General features: G+C 39.5%; 1 protein-coding gene across 2 annotated transcripts; it reads right to left on the bottom strand.

The window, feature by feature from the left end:
- Positions 1-1,351: 1,351 nt before the first annotated feature.
- TRIM13 (tripartite motif containing 13) lies at positions 1,352-13,376 on the bottom strand. Of its 2 annotated transcripts, none has more exons than XM_052650166.1 (3): positions 13,273-13,376; positions 12,609-12,719; positions 1,352-2,894 (listed from the first exon to the last, which is right to left on the bottom strand). In XM_052650166.1, exon 3 carries the CDS (start codon positions 2,884-2,886, stop codon positions 1,663-1,665), a length of 1,224 nt encoding a protein of 407 aa, XP_052506126.1. In that variant the 5' UTR covers positions 2,887-2,894; positions 12,609-12,719; positions 13,273-13,376; the 3' UTR covers positions 1,352-1,662. The 2 variants fall into 2 exon arrangements, with proteins under 2 accessions (XP_052506126.1, XP_052506125.1); XM_052650165.1 differs by having other exon boundaries at positions 13,262-13,354.
- Positions 13,377-19,332: the final 5,956 nt, after the last annotated feature.

Raw genomic sequence — 19,332 nt, 5'->3', positions numbered from 1 at the left:
TCTTCTCTTGCTTCCAACTAAAGGCCACAAACCATCAGACACAGCCTTAGGAACCTGTACATCAACCTTAACCACAGTGTTAGTTATATATGATTAAGAAATCCAGGGGAGGGGAAAATAACAAAAACAGAGACCTAGATTTCCAGGTAACTACTGTTAAAGCAAACAGTGTGTCCATAGCTGGGTTTACAAATTTGAGAGTTGCTTGGGAACCTGCAGTATACAAAGTGAAAAAGCAACAGATGAGAAACGGGATAGTTTAAGGAAACTGCCAATAGGTCTGAGAACAGAGAACAGGGAACAGTTACAGTATCCCATTTAAAAAGAAAAATCCTTCATAAAAACCTCTTGTAAATATGTATTAAAATATATTCTGGAACCAGAAAACCATTCAGCCTCTCCACACCTCCTATCTACTCGAGTCCTCATGGCAGAGACACTATTTCTAGAGAAACGTCTTAATTTCTTATGACCCCTTTAGAAATTTAGTGGCTAAATCCTAGATTGACAGTTGACCTCAACCAGCAGCTTGAGTTGACTACTCTTCTCATAACTGTAAAGATTCTTCTATACTTGAAATTTAGTTACCCTTTTTTTCCCATCCCTGCTTGTATTACCTCCTCTTAACCAAATTAATGTACTGGGGTAAACACCCTCTGGGCTGTCAAGGAATGTCTTGCCCCATAACAGAAATAAGTTTGACTTAAAGAGGTTCTAAGTCACTTCCTGTTTTCATCTGAAGCCTAAACAAGGTGAAAAAATTATGTATTTTTGTTCTGTGGGAGATAGGGCATCTTTATCTCATGTGAGCAGACAGGACAGTACTAGTGTTTAGCTGATTACTTTGTACTTTGTAATAGCTGATAGACTGCTTCATCTACTGTCAAATGAGTCTCACTAAAGTTCTTTTAAACAAATGGTTGGTTGTACAGTTGCCATTATATTTTGGAACAACACTTAGTTGCCAGTAAAAAGGCGGCCTTCTCACTTCCTGCTTTTGCCATGTGTCCTTTTTAACCCATGCCTTGGCTTACAGAGTCACTAACACTTCTGTAGTTTACCACCAAATTCCTTTGGTGATAAATTTACAAAACCTAAAAGCAGATAAAAGGCAAGCTGAAATAAATCTCCACCCTCCTAAAAATGTCAGCTTTGCATAAGAAAATGCCAGTTTTTGTTTACATGAGATTTACATTGTATTGAAAAAGGAACTCAACCCTCTGCAGAAAAAGCTACAAATTCAATCCATCTTATTTTATTCCTTTGTAAAAGAATGCTCACTCTCAAAAAACAAAAAACAGTTGCTTTACAAGAGTAGTCTTTATTACATGCTTAAAAACAATCATTATTACACTACCTCATCAATACAATATTAAATCATGTACTCTCTTACCCCCTCCTTTCATAGCACAAACATAACCAATACTGGGGATAGGATGCTAATTTCAAAAGCACCTTAAAAAGGAAGGAGGGCTGGAGACTAAACTATTAAATTTCACTTTTATCTTTATGCTACCTAATTTCAACATGTATAAGACATTATTTTTGAAAGGAATACTTTTAGAGGGCAATATCTGACTGGAATCTTAACCAAATCTGAACTATCACTCTATTCTAACAATTTCTAACAAAAGACACAGAACTATGTACTTGAAACAGATTTTATAATAGTTTATATTTACACACAAATTCTGCCACATTATTCAGCACCACCAAAGTAAAACTCTTCAATCTTTCACTGAAAATGAAAAGCCCATCTGTCAACTGTTCCCAGTAAAAAACTGATTGTTCTACAAAATCAGCTGATCTAGGCAGGTAGGAACTAAAGTTTGAAAGATTCTCTCTCCAAGTTGCGATTTCGTCAAATAGGGACCATTCTAGGAACATGGTGGGACTGAAGAAAATGAGAAGGCCAAGTAGAATGACCACCACAAATAATGGATAAAGTCTCCAGGGAATCTTGCTAATGAACGTGCCAGTGTCTTGAGGCAAAGAAAGTTTATCCACATCCACTAGTTTTATGTCTTCCCACTGACTGGTATCAAAGTTCTTCATCAAAGGGCTTGAGGGCAAATTTGAGGGAGGCAAAGGAGTTTCCTTGATGACTTTTATTTTCTCCCTGAACTCCTGCATCTGCTGCAGAAATATGATGGGTTCTGACACATCTTTGAAAGCCTCAGCAATGTTAAAGGCCATTCGCTGTTCCTGCAAGATGGTGTTGAGTTTGTTGATCTCTGGGTCATAGGCCTGCATCACTGCAAGTTTCATGGTCTCAAAGTCAGACAGGATTTCATTCTTCTTTTGATCTAACGTGTGTTGTAACTTCTCAAAAAACTCCTTCACTTTATCTGAATCTTTAGTCAGCAACTGTAGAGACTTCCTTTTGCTAGTTTCCAAGGTATCCAAGCGAGAAAGGGCATCTCCTCGACGCCAGGTCTCAAAGCTCTGGAAGAGGGACTCAAAGGCGTCCCTTTCCTGAGCATAGGCATCTTCGATAGAACAGAAGACGTGCTTGGTGTGCTCACCCCGAGTCGCACAAATGCCACAGATCAGCTGCATGTCAGTCAGGCAGAAAATGTTGAGAGGCTGTCCCAAGTGTCCTTTGCACACTGGCATTTTGGGAGAGATCTTAATCTTGTTATACTTTTCCACAATACCCTTCAGGGAGTAATTAACCTGCAGGCTATTGACTCCCGTTGCTGAAGTTTCCTTCCGGCACGTGGGGCACTTAAATGGAGAGGATCTCCACAGGGAATTCCGCACATTCCCCTCTAAGATCCCTTCTAAGCACTTTTTGCAAAAGTTGTGTGAGCAAGGCAAAACCCGGGGATCATCAAACAGACTGCAACAGATTGGGCACGTGAGGTCTTCTTCAAGCAGCTCCATCACATCTCCTACCAGAGAGAGAGAAACACTTTATTTTACATCAGGAATCCCCTCCATTTGGACTATGAAATAATTAGAAGAAACTATCTTCACAGCCATTAAAAAATGCTCTTGTCACAGAAATAACTGGTCAAACAGAGAAAATAAGAGAAATCTGGGACGGGAATGCACACCAAAGCAGATTTCATCTGCTGGGACTAGAACACACTCCTTATCAGTGGGGCTCCCGGTACACAAGGCCTTTGTGTGGGCTCTCCAACAGCAGGCATTGGCTGAGACAGGGCGAGGGCTGGGACGACTGCAAGTGGAGCCAGCGGGGCCCAAATGCTTGCTTTAAAGCAGAGCTGACTACTAGCTGTCAGAAACAAAGCCACTCAGTGTCTGAGCAGAATGAGCTCTTTAGTCTGGGCCCACAATCATAAAATGGTATGCTATTTAAAGAAAGAAGCAGAGATATAAATCCAAGCATGTTCTCTCATGGAGACTTTTATTAAAAACTGGCACATTTTCCTATTTCAAAGGCAAGATTACAATTATTAAAATCAGGGGTAAAAACATAAAATGAGAGAGCTGCAATTCATTCTTCCCTAGAGAATTAAATGGGTATTTTTTAAAACCACTGGGACAGTAATCAAAGCTGTTTGCACTGTCTAGAGCAATCAGTTCTCAAGATGCAATGGGGAGAAACCTGGGCTCCCTAAGGCTCTCCCAAGGCACCTGTGAGGACAATACTATTTTCATAGTAATACTGAGATGCTGTTTACCTTTGGCAGTGTTGACACTGCGCCATTAAAAAAGCAATGGTAAGCAGACACAGCTGGGGCCTTAGCAGGAACCAAACAAGACCACAGGTAGCCCCAAACTGGATTCCTAATGTATTCACCACCACATACCCACAGCTGGGCAAAGGTGAGGGCAGCCAGTTTCATTTTAGAATGTTCTTGATGAAACAGTAAAAATTATTCATTGTACTAAATCTTAATCCTTGTGTACATGTCTTTTTAAATCTTTCATATAACAAAATATGAAGTAACCACAAAGTATTTCTATTGCATACCAGCAGATACTGTCTGGAGGAAAAGCAATTAGGCAATCTAGCCACAAGCTAATCAGCTGCTTTTTTCAGGGAACACGGTTTTTATACTTGAAACAATGAATGACAAACTATGGATATGGAGACTTAAGTATCTGGCAGACATTTTTCTGAAAACAAACAAAATGAGCCCATCACTTCAAGGCAAACAAATGACAGTGTTTCTCGCCAATGGTAAAAAGTTGAATTTTTAAGTGAAAACTGGATTCTGGCAAACATAGTTGCCACTTAAAAGAGCTTGATAGCTTACCATTAATTGAAGACTTTTCTAATGAAACAAGTGGTAATATTAACATGCGTATTGTTTTACGACAGAGATCTTTGTATAATGAAATATGTCACTGTTTGGAGATTTACCGGAGAAGGAAATGGCAACCCACTCCACTATTCTTGCCTAGAGAATCCTGTGGACGCAGGAGCCTGGTGGGCTGCTGTCCATAGGGTCACAGAGTCAGACACGACTGAAGTGACTTAGCATGCATGCATGCGTGCATTGGAGAGCTACACTACACAGCAAATTAACTGGTTCAAATCACCAATGCATGTTACAGGTCATGCCTGGGTAAAAGATCAAAAGACCAATTATGTTAAAAAAAATATGATTTCAGATTTCATACTTCAACTAACTTTTAAGAAACTACCCCTTGTTGAGTTTTGGTATAGTATCAAAGAAAAGAGTGATAGTTTTCCAAAAAGGGCATTAAAATATTCCTCCTTTCACCAACTATGTATCTGTGCCAAGCCAAATTGGATTTTCTTTGTATATTTCAACCAAAATAACTGATTTTAACAGATGTAATGCAGAGATACAGAAAAGATTCCTCTTGTTGTCTACTAAATGGCTGTTCTTGACAGAGATCTCTAAATATGTAAAACAAGGCCACCCTTCTCACAATTGTTCTGAAAAGTTATTTTTCACAAATTATGTTAACATGATAGGTTTATCATAATTTTAAATGAATTACCTTAAATTTTTTCTCAGTTTTAATTTCAAATACACATGTAAATAAAAGCTCTTGGGAGCCTCAGCTTTCAAGTGTAAAGGGGTCCTGAAACCAAAATATTTGAGACCTCTGAACTAGAGAATACTAATTCTCAATTCAAGTTTATTCTTTTAAAAATGTATATTTTAAAACTTTTATCCCTAAAGTTTTAGAAACAAAAATAGCACTAAATATGTCCCCATTCAGTTTACTAAGATAAATATATCCTTCAGTATTTATATGACCACCAAAGTAATAAAATTTATAAATAAATAAATAAAATAGGGTCTACTAATCTCTATGTCATCTTATAACCAAAAGTAAGTAAACCTTTTGACAGTAATTTAAAGAATCACAATTGGACCTACAATGTAGAAGACTTAAAAGAAAAGCTGAACTTGCAGGACTAACTAGTTAATGGTCTCAGGTTGTGAGAGATATATGTATAATAAATATATAATACATATATATGTGGAATTGGGGCTTCCTTGGTGGCTCAGTGGTTTGATCTCTGGATCGGGAAGATCCCCTGGAGAAGGAAATGGTAACCCACTGCAGTATTCTTGACTGTGAAATCCAATGGACAGAGGTGCCTGGTGGGCTACAGTCCATGGGTCGCAAAGAGTCAGACATGACCTAGCAACTAAACAACAATGTAGAACTGAAGTAGAGTATTCTGCCAGACTTTAGTGTTTTATGGCAAAAATGGTGATGAGCTTATTTTCTGAAAAATCTTTTGTGACATGACAAATCAAATAATCTTCGAAAAGCGCTGGAAAGAGAATGGCTTCCGAGACTGAGGTTAGTGTGCTGAAAGGTTATCAAGCAGTTATAGAACACTCTCTTTAGAGCAAAGAAAGAAAACTTTTCATGATCTTCCACCACTAGTCCTGGTTCTGTCACCTCCCCTGCTCTCTAACATGTTTCACCTAGAATTATATAAACCTAATTTACTCTTCCTTGCCAGGTTAGTATTTCCAGAGAATCCTATCTAAGCACGTTAAACAACTAACAGGAAGAACAAAGGAGACCAAGTTTTGTCATGAGGAGGAGAGAAAGGCACCCAAGACAAAGAAACTTTGAAGAAAACTGAGGATACTGAAATAGCGGCCAAGAAGAATTTTAAGGCAATCAAGTATCAAAAAGAAAAAAGGAAAATGTCACACACAGGAAAATTTAGAAATAATAGTCATCCCAAAGCCATAATCAATTTACAGCTCTTAAAATGAACCAGAGAAAAACGTAATTTGGAAAGTCCCTTTTCTAAAAAAATTGCATCAAAACCATAGTAGATCCTGTTGTTCCACTTTTAGTGATACAACTTATAAATTTTAGTTCATAATTTAAAGACTTTCATTTTAATCCACATTAAAACAATTTTATTTTCTTAGCTTTATACTCAAAACCTTATGTCAAAACTCTGTGACCAATTCCCTAGCTGACTTTTAGAGAAAACTGAGATATATTAGCCTAACAACCCAAGAAACCACGGCAAGTTTGCTGCCTTTGAAGTTTTAAAGGAAAACAATAAGGGTTTTAGCCTCACTAAGAGAAGGGTATGCTTCACAGTAAAGGAACTTACAGTTTCTTTTCTTAAAAGTATGCTAACATAAAAATCTAAATAAATCACCTGAGCTTACTTCTTCGACGAAACTAAAATATACGCCCCCTTTTTGGGGGGACAAATATAGATGTCAAGAAACTTTACTATGTGAACAAAATTTCTGTACACCAGTCATAAAATTTCAACTTAACCAATCTCAAACTAGGTATACAAAGGCAAACAAGTCTTCCAAGATTCATTTCTTATTTTGAATCAAAAACTTCCCAAGTTCTGTTTATTTTGGCTGCTCCACACAGCTTGTGGGATCTTAGTTCCCTGACTAGGAATTGAACCTGGGCATGTAGTAAGGAAATCGCAGAGTCCTAACCATCACACTGCCAAGGAATTCCAAAAAATCTCCCAAGTTCTATACCAACAAAGAAAGTAGCTGAATATATAACTAGTTACCTACCACCTCCTCTGGTTTTCAACTTCATTTGTCTACTGTATTTATACTTTAAAATATTTTTTAATTTGCAGAGAATAAGACTCCTTTTGGTACATAATTCTGTGAGTTTTGACAAATGCAGTTGTATAACACCACCACAGATTTATTTTCAAGCGAACTTTCAAAATATCCACTCAAGGAAGACTACAAAAACTGTTTGATCAATACTACCTTGAGTGGGTATATATTAATAGCAACAAGAGTATTTAATACAACAATCAGAATATTTTAAAAGACAGAAAAGCTAACAGTTACAGGCTTCCCTGATGGCTCAGACAGTGAAGAATTTGCCTGCAATGTAGGAAGCCCAGGTTCGATCCCTGGGTCAGGAAGATCCCCTGGAGAAGGGAATGGCTACCCATTCCAGCACTCCTGCCTGGAGAATCCCATGGACAGGGGAACCTGGCGGGCTACAGTCCATGGGGTCGCAAGAGTCGGGCATGACTGAGGACTAACACAACCCAAAGGAAAGGAGTCATAAAACACAAGTAAAAGTTGACTTCTCCCTCCTGGGAGCCTTTTTGTTTTTATATGATCAACTCAAAATGATTATAAATGAAGAGGTGTTCATTTTATTCACTTAAAAGATAATTTTAATAAAACCTTTTAATTAAAAGAACCTTTCCTATTAAATCTTGGCACTTCATTAGTTGACAGCAATATAAAGTTCAAAATAATATCCAATTTTTTTTTCCAAATCCCATTAGAGAATAAAAAGATTATACCTTGTATCTTAGAAATTTAAACCTGATTTCCATCCTGCTTTGATCTTTGAATTCAGAAATTTCAAAGCAGTATCTAAATACCTAACAAGTAACTAGATAGAAAATACTGAAACTCACTTCACAGACAAAACTAAATTATGTGAACTCTACTAAATAGCCAGTCATCAATCAACCTTATTTTGAAACAAAGTATAGAATAAAAGAGCTCACCTTTTAAAAAACTCATATCCTCTCATCCCACTAGTTAATCTTATTTTCAAGTAGTATACTGATAATTTAGTATGAGATCCACTAAATGGTTTCTTGAAACTTACTAAAGATGTATTAATAATAATTGAATCTAGGTGGAGGATATAAGGATATCTATTGTAGTGTACTTTTAATTTTTAGTATATTTGAAAATTTTCACAAAAGTTGGGGAAAAAAAAATCACGTGAGACCAGCTATAAGAAAATCATATTGAGCTAAAAAGGTAAAACTTCAGAAATACTAGCTGACAATGATAAGCTTCATAATTTTTTTTATCTTTTATAAAATAAAAAGTATCTTTCTGGAAATCTCTGGATCCAGGCCTATGAGTAGACTGACATACTCATTTTGCTCTCAATCTATGACCTTGGACAAACCACTTACACATGTTAGTTTTTCTCCTCATTGAAAAACTGTTTTGAAAGTTATCTAATAATATATGAAAACTATTTACCAAGTTTTTTTTTTTTAAGTACTCTTTATCAGTATGTTATTAACACTTCATTCTGGCTTTTAGAGACTGTGCCAAAACAGGATCCAAACAGGATAATGTGAGATTAAGAAAAAAAACAAAATTTCTGATAACTTAAAAAAGGAATATGAAAATATACCACGTATAGTATCTAAAATAGCTTATCTAATTGTTACATGGCCCTTGCAAACACCATATAGTTTACCTTTGTGGCCATATAAGACATAAGTAACCTACCTTTTCTGGCACTGTCCTAGAGTACGTGGCAGTAATAAGTAAATAAGTAATAATAAGTAAAATTTCCCCCACTGTATTTCTAATAGAATTCCTGATTAGGGCAAAATAAACCTAGTACAGAAGGTCTAGCAGCTTAGAAGCCCTACCTACTCCGAAAGTTCACAAGTTTTTGGACTAAAATGACATCTCAAAAACCAAAAACTAGGTCATTACCTTCATAGTCTAGACAAACTTGGGAAAAATTAGTTTTTTCCTTTCCTTCATTCTCTTCTCTATGCCACTCTTTTTCCTTGACTCTTGTTTATTCTTTTATCTCATGTTCCCCATTCTACTTCAAGAAACATAATCTTTTTGATTTCCTCTTATTCCCTCCTTATCTCACACCTTCTCTCTCTCACCTGATAGTCACCCAAGATATTATTCTGTAATCCTGTTAATCAGTAGCATTAAATCAATAGTTCTAGGATTATGAGCTAGATCAGGTATCACTATCCTATTTATGAACAACTATTTAGAAATCTATGAGGATATCTAATGGTATGAAATCCCATTCTCTCCCACCCAGATGCAATCAATTAGAATAAAATGAGGGTCTGAATTTCAAGGAAACATAACATATGGCCTAAATTATTCTCCTAGTCTGGTACCAACCAGATTCAGATTATTTATCTTTACCTGTTAAGAGTTAAAATTAACTTAAATTGGAACTACCAACAGACGTGAACTGGTTATGAACCAGACGTGTCTGGTTTCTTATCTCCCAAATAAATGTAAAGAGGTTTAAATGAAGGTGAAAAAAATTTTAGAACAAATCTTCTTTTGCAACAATAAACTTGGCAATCACTAGCCTAAATTATTATCCCCAACAGATTGGTATCTATTGAAAGTTTTCATCATCTAGCCCTACATTTGAGGTTAATACCAGCTTTCAGAAAAGTACTGTCAATTCAGTACACAGCAAGCTACATCTATCTGGTAAGTGAAAATCAGTGTGTAATACTGCGCCAAGAGAAAAAGGTTATTCTGTGGCCAAGTGATCAGTACTACCTACCAATAAAATTGGTCTGAACCAAGTTCCCTTTGTTCAGTGTAGAATTACATACACATTTTATTCTAAGTAAAACTCATCTAGAAATTATTTCAAATAGAAAGCTGATTATGCTAAACTTTAAGCAGTTTCCAGGTTGGCTATAGTCTATTCACTATGCTGACACTCCACCCTCCTATTCAGTATCTGCACATATTCGGGGGAACAAAGAGCGAGCTCCTCTGGGAATTTTGAAGGGCTGGCCAGGCTATTGCCAAATAGGATGCAGTTGTGGTGCTTATTGCACAGGAAAGACGATTTAAACTATCGGCAAAAATTTTCAGTTCCACTTTTCCTTAGAAATGTATCTACATCTATAATGCAAATGAATTAGAAAGCATCCACATTAAGGGAATCTGCTTGGATTCCCTCAAGGGCTTGACTGGAGTGTAACTATTCTCCATGTCAAAGGACACCTGTTTTTCGTTACCTGTTAGGGGTGCTATTCCTCTAGTACCTGACAGTTTCAAGGCAAGGTAATGAGAGCAAGCAGTGTCTTTCATGAATACAAAAATGGACAATCCATCTAATGCTGTTTTAAAAGATGAAATAGTAAAAAATCCGTTCCTGCCCTAAATTCCAAAATATAGCACATTTACAGAGGTATTATCATACAAGATGTAAGAAATGCCTTACAAAAGGACATAGAAAGCTGACACCATACTAATGTTGGAGAGGTTATCCATACAAGTGGATTTTGTTTTTCTAAAATTATAATTTGTGATTACAGAAAATTCAGGAAAATATAGGGGAAAAAATTACCCATGGTCACATTGCCAAGAAATAACCATAATAATAATAATATAATAATAATATAATTTTTGGTGTATTTCTTCTAACATTATTTTGGCATATTTCTTCCAATCTTGTGTATGCACACCATATTTTAACAGAACTGGTAGCATAACAGAACTCTGTGTCCACTTTTCCCACTTATTTTATTACTTGCATTTCCCCTATTGTTCCCCTATTCCTTTAAAACATGATCATCTTATGGATATGCTATTTCCTATTGTTTATTTTGGGGGGATTATAACATTTTAATGAACAATGTAGCAAAGTCTTAGTCCAACACTCTAATTATTTCCTTAAATGGTTCCTTTAAGTGTATTGTCAGGTGAGTCAAAGAGTAGAAACATTCTCAAGGCTCCTGAAAGAACGGTCAAGTTTCCCTCTAGAAAAGAGTATACCACTTTCTGCACTCTGACCAATGATGTATGATGGTGCTCCACCTCTCCAAGTAGTTCCTGACCTTACAACAGAACCATACTTTTATAGAACTTAGTAAAAAAAAAAACGAAGAGAAGAAGAAAAAGGCATATTTTACCATACCTACCTAAGTTTAAAGTATAAAACAGTTTAAGGCAGTTAATATTAGTATGTGTCTGCATATCACCAATATATAGTATATGGTGCTAAAAGTTATGGGGTAAGAATAAAATACTGGGCTTAAAAACATTTTAGCTCTTAGCGATCATTTAGCTAAACACCTAACTTTACAAGTGAAAACACTGAGCCCCACCCAACCCTGCAAACTGTACACAGCAAGCAAGGCATAGGACCTGAGTTGCCCAATTATGAGACCTCAGCACTATCCGACGGAGAAGGCAATGGCACCCCACTCCAGTACTCTTGCCTGGAAAATCCCATGGACCGAGGAGCCTGGTGGGCTTCCGTCTATGGGGCCGCACAGAGTCAGACAAGACTGAAGTGACTTAGCAGCAGCAGCAGCACTATCCAAAAAGTGGGTCAAGAATTTAGGATCCTCACTTGTTAAATGGAGACATCTAATCATGAGTTCTCTAAATCCCTTCTAAAATGCTATAATTTTTACGAAGTAGGTTGTAACAGATTCTCCAGTGAAGAAGGGTAAAGAGCACTGAAACTGCATCTAACTACCTAGCTTTCCAAGCACTAGCTCTACCCTTTATGGCATCAGGATTTTTATACCTACCTCATGTTCTTGGAAAGATAAGTAATGTGTGACAATCTTGTAAACTATTGACGTACATCACTGTAAGGTGATTTAATTAACATGTGTAGAGATACTGTAAAAACTGTAACTACACATTTACAGTGAGCATGAGTGAGTTAGAGCATAGTGTATTAACCAAGAAAAGTCCTAAGACAGTTGGACTCTCTTGAACTATAATTTCAAGGGAGGGCAAAGTGTTACATAGCATACCAGGTGCAAAGCACCATTGGTGGAGATGGGCATAGCTTAACAGCTGTGGCAGAAGTAGGGCCAGGTAACCAATACATGTAGAGAATAAAAAATAACCTGGCGTTACAGAAAGACTTGCCAGAGAGGCTTAGTATGTCAGCTGGTGCAAAAAAAAAAAAAAAGACAGTATTTTTAGGGAAAGACAGGAGAGTATGAAGAAATATATCTTCTTACTGTGCAAGACAGAAGTATAACCAGTTAATCAACAACTCCATCAAGTTCTACCACAGGGACTGGTTATGTAAAAGAAATTCTGCTTTTAAAATACCTATTATAGGGTCAGAAAACTCAAGCCCTGTTGTACAAACCCAAGCAGCAGTGACACAGGAAATGAAAAAAAGAAAGACAAACCCTATTTAAAACCAAAAGTTGTTGTAGCCTCTCTTCCTTTGCAATACAAATCTTTGGATTATGTTTCAAATAACTGTCATTTAAAGAATGTCTAAGTATTGAATCTATTTTTCTGGGTTTTGACAAAATATGAAAAGAACAAAGACCATTTATGAGGGTGGGAACACATAATCTCGACAAGAGTTCGATTTTGAAAGGTTCTGGGCCTGAAGAAATTGGGTGCTTTTTAATGTAGGGAAAAATAGTTTACCTCTGTCACTTGCAAGCCAGGAGTATTGGTCAGGGTTACTGGTTCCCAAGGCAAAGCAATCAGGTTTTCGTTTGTTTTTTCTTCAGGTCGTGACTGGTAATCAAAACGAGGCTATTGCAAAGAAAGAACAAAGAAGAGTGTTATGCATTTATCTGCACAGGATCCTTAGTCTTGACCCTCAATTTTTTTTTCCAATCATCCCCCCCACAAATAAAGCCAGCCGGCAAGGACCTGGTGAAAAAGCCAGGAGCATGGGAGAGCCTGGCGATCTTTTGTGCTAAGGAGCTTCACGGCTAGGGCGCCCTCCCCCGGCACCAGGCAGCCTCCCCACGCCTAGTGCCAGAGGGTGGTGGTCGCGCGCTCCGACTCTGGTTCACGGTCGCCTCTTCTTTTGTAGGCGACCCCGAGGAGCCGGCGGTGAAGCCAGGAGCGCTTGGTAGCGGAGCAGGATTCCTGCAGCCCGGCCGCGCTGGCCCGGCCCCGGCCGCCCACCCGCACGCCATTCCCCCCACCTCCGGTAACCGGGCCCGGCTGCTCTCCGCGGAGACCAGAGCTCACACTGAGCTCTCCGCCAGCCCCCACGCACGCAGGTGCCCGCCCAGCCAGGGCAAGTCCCCACCCCGCTTCCCCAGGAGAGGCCGGCCGGCGCGTACTTATCTCGGACCTCCGGGGTCGGTGGAGGGGAAGCCGCCGGGAGCCGCGCAGCCGCCAGTCCTCCGGCCGCGGTTACCGCGCGTTTACGAGGCGGGAACGGCTGCAAAATGGACTCGCGGCGCCGACGGGCCCCGCCCCGACGCCCTCCTTCCCCCGGCACTTCGGTCCGCCTCCCCCGCCGAGCCGCGCCTTTGTTCCGCCTCCCGGGGCTCGCCTTTCCCCCGGGGAGGGAGGCCGCGGGTGAGGGGAGGCGGGAGCCCTTCCGGTATCTCCAACCGCCGCCTGCAACCGCCGGCGCGCGCGGCGCGCGGGGCCGAGGGGCGGGCTCCCGGCGGCGCGCTCCGCTTGCTTCGTGAGGGCTGCGCGCGCCCGCGGGGCGCCGTGCCCGGGGCGCCGGGCCGGGGACGCGGATCGCGCGGACCCGCGGGCTGGGCCCGGGCCGAGCGCGGGCGACAGGAGGCGGCGTGGTCCCCGGTGGAGCCGCCTGGGAAGGAAGCCGGCGCACGACGAGATGGTTGGGTTTGGATTGTTGTACTTTTTTTTTTGTTCGTTGCATTTTTAGGAACAAAAAAAAAAGCCCAACCCTTCACACCGCTTCATCTGCATCTCTCACGACCAGAAGCTCGCCTCAGCGGCTTGGGGGAGACTGAGACGGCTGTACGCCTGCACCCACAGCCCGGGGTGGGTGGGACGGGCACTTGCGCAGAGACCAGCGCCAGGCTGTAGCCAAGGGCTCCAGCCAGAGCACAGTCAAAATAGTTAACTATTGCCGCCCCCGTCCTCCCCATCTGTTTCTTTGCAGGCTTTAGACTGAACACGAGGGACCCAATTCAAGGTTTCTTTTTAGGGAAAACACCACTGCCCTTTCCTTCGGAGAGAAAGAACTTAAATACAATTAGCCGCTAGCCTGACTCTCTATTCTGACGTCTAGCCCCCTGTATAGGGACATTCTCTAATAGCAAAGGCGTTAAGCACTTACAAACGAGCAATTACAAGATTACAAATGTGAAAGAATGGCTTCTCCCAAACTTGCAGCCTTGAGGGATGTGAAGCAAGTACAGGAAAATCACAGAATATTCCCTGGGTTTGAGTCTGTCTGTGCACAGGAGGTCTGTGCTTTGGAAGTAGAATTCCTGGAGAAAAGGATTGGTGCTTGGGCCCAGTAACTAACACTGCTTAGCTCAATCGCTGTAAAAAGCTCCTCCCCACTCCCTTCTAAGATGTCCAGTTCCTGACCATGCTTAGGTCCCATAAAACCCAGTTTTGTGTGTATCTGTTAAACCCAGTTTTGCCTTTGAAGAATATGTTGCCGTCAAATATAGTCACAATCTGAAAGTTGAGAAATATGATTTATTCAGTGGGAATTTTTAGGACTTCAAGCCTGGGAGACAGCATCTCAAGCGACCCTGAAAGAACTGCTGGGGGTAGGGCTGGGTAGGGAGATCAAGTTATAGAAGTTTGCAACAAGGGCCAGGTAGTCTGAACATCAAAAGAATCGTGAATTAAAGAAAACCAAGGAATTTAGTGTTTTCTATGTACCAAAAGATGCAAGTGTCTGGGCTCACTGAAATCATTCTTTTCGTATGCATCTCAGCTATCTGGGGCCATATCCTGTTTTTTCTCAGTGCTCACCATAGGGATAGGGAATAGCTGCAACCTAATGGCTGCCCTGCAGCAGGTATTATTTTCCTTCCTGGTTGCCCCGGATGGCTAGAATCACTGATAACTGTGACATCCTTGTTTATTGATATGGCAGGAAATACTCCATTTCTCAAAGAGTTCCTATATTTATGGCATTTTGTCTTCATAAGAACACTGTGGAATGGCTATTGTGATCTGCAACCTATAGCTGAGGAAGCAGATGAAGTGATAATTCCAAGACAAAAAAACAGGCAGAACTGAGTCTCTGAAGTCATATTCCAGGTACACAGTCTTTCTATAGCAAGGTAACTGTCAGTACAAAAACTGCATCCCAGTTGCCTACCAAATAAGTGTTATTTAAAAAACACCTGTTTGTACAAACATTTTGAATTACCCTAATATTAAAATGATAAAAGAGGGAAAAGTTATTAATTCATAAATCAGAAATTATCCTTATGTAATTATATGATACTCATGTGTATCTGGTTGGTGGTGGTGGTGATTTAGTCGCTAAGTCATCTCTGACTCTTGCGACCCCATGGACTGTAGCCCACCAAGCTCCTCTGTCCTTAGGATTCTCCAGGCAAGAATATTAGAGTGGGTTGCCATTTCCTTCTCCAGGGGATCTTTCCCACCCAGGAATCGAACCTGGGTCTCCTGCATTGCAAGCAGATTCTTGACCAACTGAGCTGTGAGGTAATCTCTCTGCTTGATGGTAGATATTAATAAATAAACTTCTGACCAACTAAATGAATACATTGGTTAAATCTGTGTAGAAATGCTTAGATTGTTTTTAAAATTAACTACTATGAAAATGTTGTGTATTAAACTCTCAAGTGTAGAAAAATACGGAAGGAAGAATAACCTATTTTCCCTCCCAAGGCCCTAATTTTGTAAAATAGACAATCAGGCAATCACCACGTATAGTACTACTAGCAAAAGAGAATTACTGTTGGATTAAAACCTACATACACAGCACCATCTTTCCTGGAAGAGCACAATGTAACTAGATCCCACTGGAGATAGCACTAAGGGATTGTCAAAATGCTTGTCACACTGGAATTTCCTTCTATTGACTATTCTTCAAATAAATAGACTAAGCTTAATATTGGAATTCTTATGTTAGCATAGCAGTAAGATAGAGTCTTATGTAGGTTGATCTTTCATGAAAAAAAAGTATTTTTACAGGTAGAATTCCTTTCTGCCTTTTTTTTAGTATTTTTATTTATATTTACTTTTTGGATCATCGTTGCTACATGGGCTTTCTCTCGTTGCAGTTGAGTGGGAGCTACTCTCTAGTTGCGGTGTGCAGGCCTGCGGTGGCTTCTCTTGTTGTGGAGCTGGGGCTGTAGGCACACGGGCTCGGTAGCTGTGGTGCATGGGACTAGGTGCCCTGCAGCACGTGAGGTCTTCCCAGACCAGGGCTCAAACCCATGTCCCCTGCATTGGCACGTGGATTCTTAAGCACTGGACCACCAGAGAAGTCCCTAGAGTTTCTAATGTTATATATTTGAAATATATAAATATTCTTATTTTTTGTGATTTATTTCATGCTGTTGCTTTTGTCCTGAGCCTTGGCGAAGTTAAAATTCACCAGCATTCCTTACACCTATCAAGACAAGTGATCACATGTTAGATAACAAAAGGGACAGCACCAAATTTGGTGTACACCGAAGTGTAAACTGTCAAGAGTTGGGAACATCTAACAATTAAGACTGGAGCAATTATGTGCAGGAGAGGGGCGCTAGTGAGCCTCCCTGGATATACTGGAACACTTCATTACTATTCTATCCTTCCCTTCCCAGCAGCTGCCAAAGTCATGAACTCAAGCCCCAATATTCCCCAGCAAGAATTCCTGGCAATACAAGGCACTGACATCGCACGGTGTAGCAAAAAGGGCAGTGACTTTGGAATCAGTTCTGCATCCAAACTCGAGCTCGGCCATATACAAGTTGTTCAAATTACTAAGCATCTCTAAGCCTCAGTTTTCTCTTCTATAAAATGGGGGTCATGTTTCACTTGATTGGGAAAATTAGATAATGTACAAAGCAACCAGCATGGTATCTGACATATAAGAGGTGCTTAATAAACAGCTGCTACTGCCATATGGAAGAAAACCATGCCAGTTTTGAATAACAGATACTTTGGATTTGTGAGCATCAAGCACAACAATCTTAAGCAGAGGTAAACTACCTATACAGTAGAGGAAAGTAAAGCATTAGTTGCTCAGTCGTATCCAACTCTTTGAGGAAGCTGGCACCATAATTTCTGCTGTTTTACAGTCCAGGGTGGCCTTTTAAAGGCACAGATCCTTCTACTGCTGTATCTTCTTTATCTTCTTCTTTGTGCTTAGGGAAAGAAGAAAAAGAAAAAAACATCTCACTTAATGAAAGGAAGACTTTTCAGTGGTTTTTAAAGCTTTACAATTTCAGTGAAATGGTTGGAACATCCAAAACATTCCATTAAAAAGAAAAAAAAAATCTACCTGTAAACATACATGTATCACCAAAGACAGAAACTTACCTAAGACTTGGGTGAAATTAAAGGAATTAGTCCTTGGTTGGAAGAGAATTCCAGGCTCCATGTATTTCAGTTGCACAGTGAAGATGGTACATTAAAAGGAGCAAACAGCAAGACCAGTTAGCTTTGGGAGAGAATGAGAGATACTTAAGCAACAGTAAACTTAGCCTTTAGTTGTGCCATTTCTTTAGATGGAAAGATAATTTATAAGAATAAAGTAAAATGTCAGAGGTAATTAAGATGATATTAACATTTATGGTCTTCCCTGGTAAGCTCAATTGGTAAAGAATCTGCCTGCAATGCAGGAGACCCCGGTTTGATTCCTGGCTTGGGAAGATCTGCTGGAGAGGGGTAGGCTACCCACTCCAATATTCTTTGGCTTTCCTGGTGGCTCAGACGGTAAAGCATCTGTCTGCAATGCAGGAGACCTGGGTTTGATCCCTGGGTTGGGAAGACCCCCTGGAGAAGGAAATGGCAGCCCACTCCGGTATTCTTGCTTGGAAAATCCCATGGACAGCCTGGTAGGCTACTGTCCATGGGGTCGCAAAGAGTTGGACACGACTGAGCAACTTCACTTCTTCACCCACTCCAATATTCTGGCCTAGAGAATTCCATGGACTGTATAGTCCATGGGGTTGTAAAGAGTCAGAAAGTGAACAACTTTCACTTTATAATTTTATACTCAGGACTGTGCTGGGCACCAAAGACAGTAAATGAGGAATTTCCCATTGGTTGAAGACACAACTCTTAAAAGCATGAACCAGTATAGTAATAGTGGCTCCTTAAGAGCCAATGTAAGTGGTGAAAACAAGATCAGAGGAAGGCCTGGAAGCATCACAAAGATCTCAGAGGGGAGGTGGGAGTCCAACAGAACCTTTAAAGATCACAGGATTTGAAGATGAGAAAGAATAAGAGCATTAGAGGTAAGGAACACAGTTCAGGGTGGGAATGAACTTCACTGATACTAAGTCAGTGAGGGGCATGGCTTAGTTTCGGGGAAAAAAAAAATTCTGAGGCCAAATTGTGCAATGTTTTGATGGCAGAGTTGAACTTCATTCTGTAGGAAACGGGAAGCCACTGGATAATAGTATATGGCACTAACAAGATGAAAACAGAATTGTAGGAAGACCCATCTGGTAACAGGAGCCAAGACCTAAGGTAGAAGTTTCCTTTATTTTAATACTTTTGAGGTTATTGAAAATTATAGATTTTTAAAAAATGCAGTCGGGTACAACTGAATGACTAAACAACAACAACAATGTATATAAAAGTACAACGTATATTTTTTTTTAAAAAGTACAACATGTGTGCCTAGGTTAAATCCCATTGAACCATTTAATTTCAAATATATTGCTTATTTAAGTTCTCAATTTGTAAATAAAATGGAAGAAGAACTAACCATGACAAATATCCTCCTAAAGTCCTCTGAGGGGAAATTATATGTGTGTGTGTATATATATATATATTTATATTTATATATCAATTCTATATAATTTATCTTACCATGTATGACTAATGTTAATATATTGCTTAAATATTAATTATACTTTAGAGTATTCCACATTAGAGCTTTAAAAATTACTTTGAAGCATAATGCTCTATTTTGATATTTTAATGATGATTACATTCAATTATGTTAATCTTTTCTAAATTTAATTCCCATACATGTAGAATTTTTTTCTTGATAAAGAGTTATTTTATGGGGGCCTTAAGAAATGATTCATTCAGGTAAATATTTGCAGTTTTTAAGAGAACTTGATTTGCAGAAACTGTTCAGTTTGGAATTTTTGTGTTGAGTTCATTAATCATCATGTGCTCTAGTTTTCTCTTGAAAATGTCAGTTATAATAAGAAATTTTATAATTTCAATTTAGGAAACTACTCTCACCCTGTTCTATGAGACATTTTTA

This window comes from Budorcas taxicolor, chromosome 12 (assembly GCF_023091745.1).
Source record: "Budorcas taxicolor isolate Tak-1 chromosome 12, Takin1.1, whole genome shotgun sequence".
NCBI classification, from domain to species: Eukaryota; Metazoa; Chordata; class Mammalia; order Artiodactyla; family Bovidae; genus Budorcas; species Budorcas taxicolor.
The sequence above is the reverse complement of the archived record's forward strand: the minus strand, read 5'-3'. Positions and strand labels throughout refer to the sequence as shown.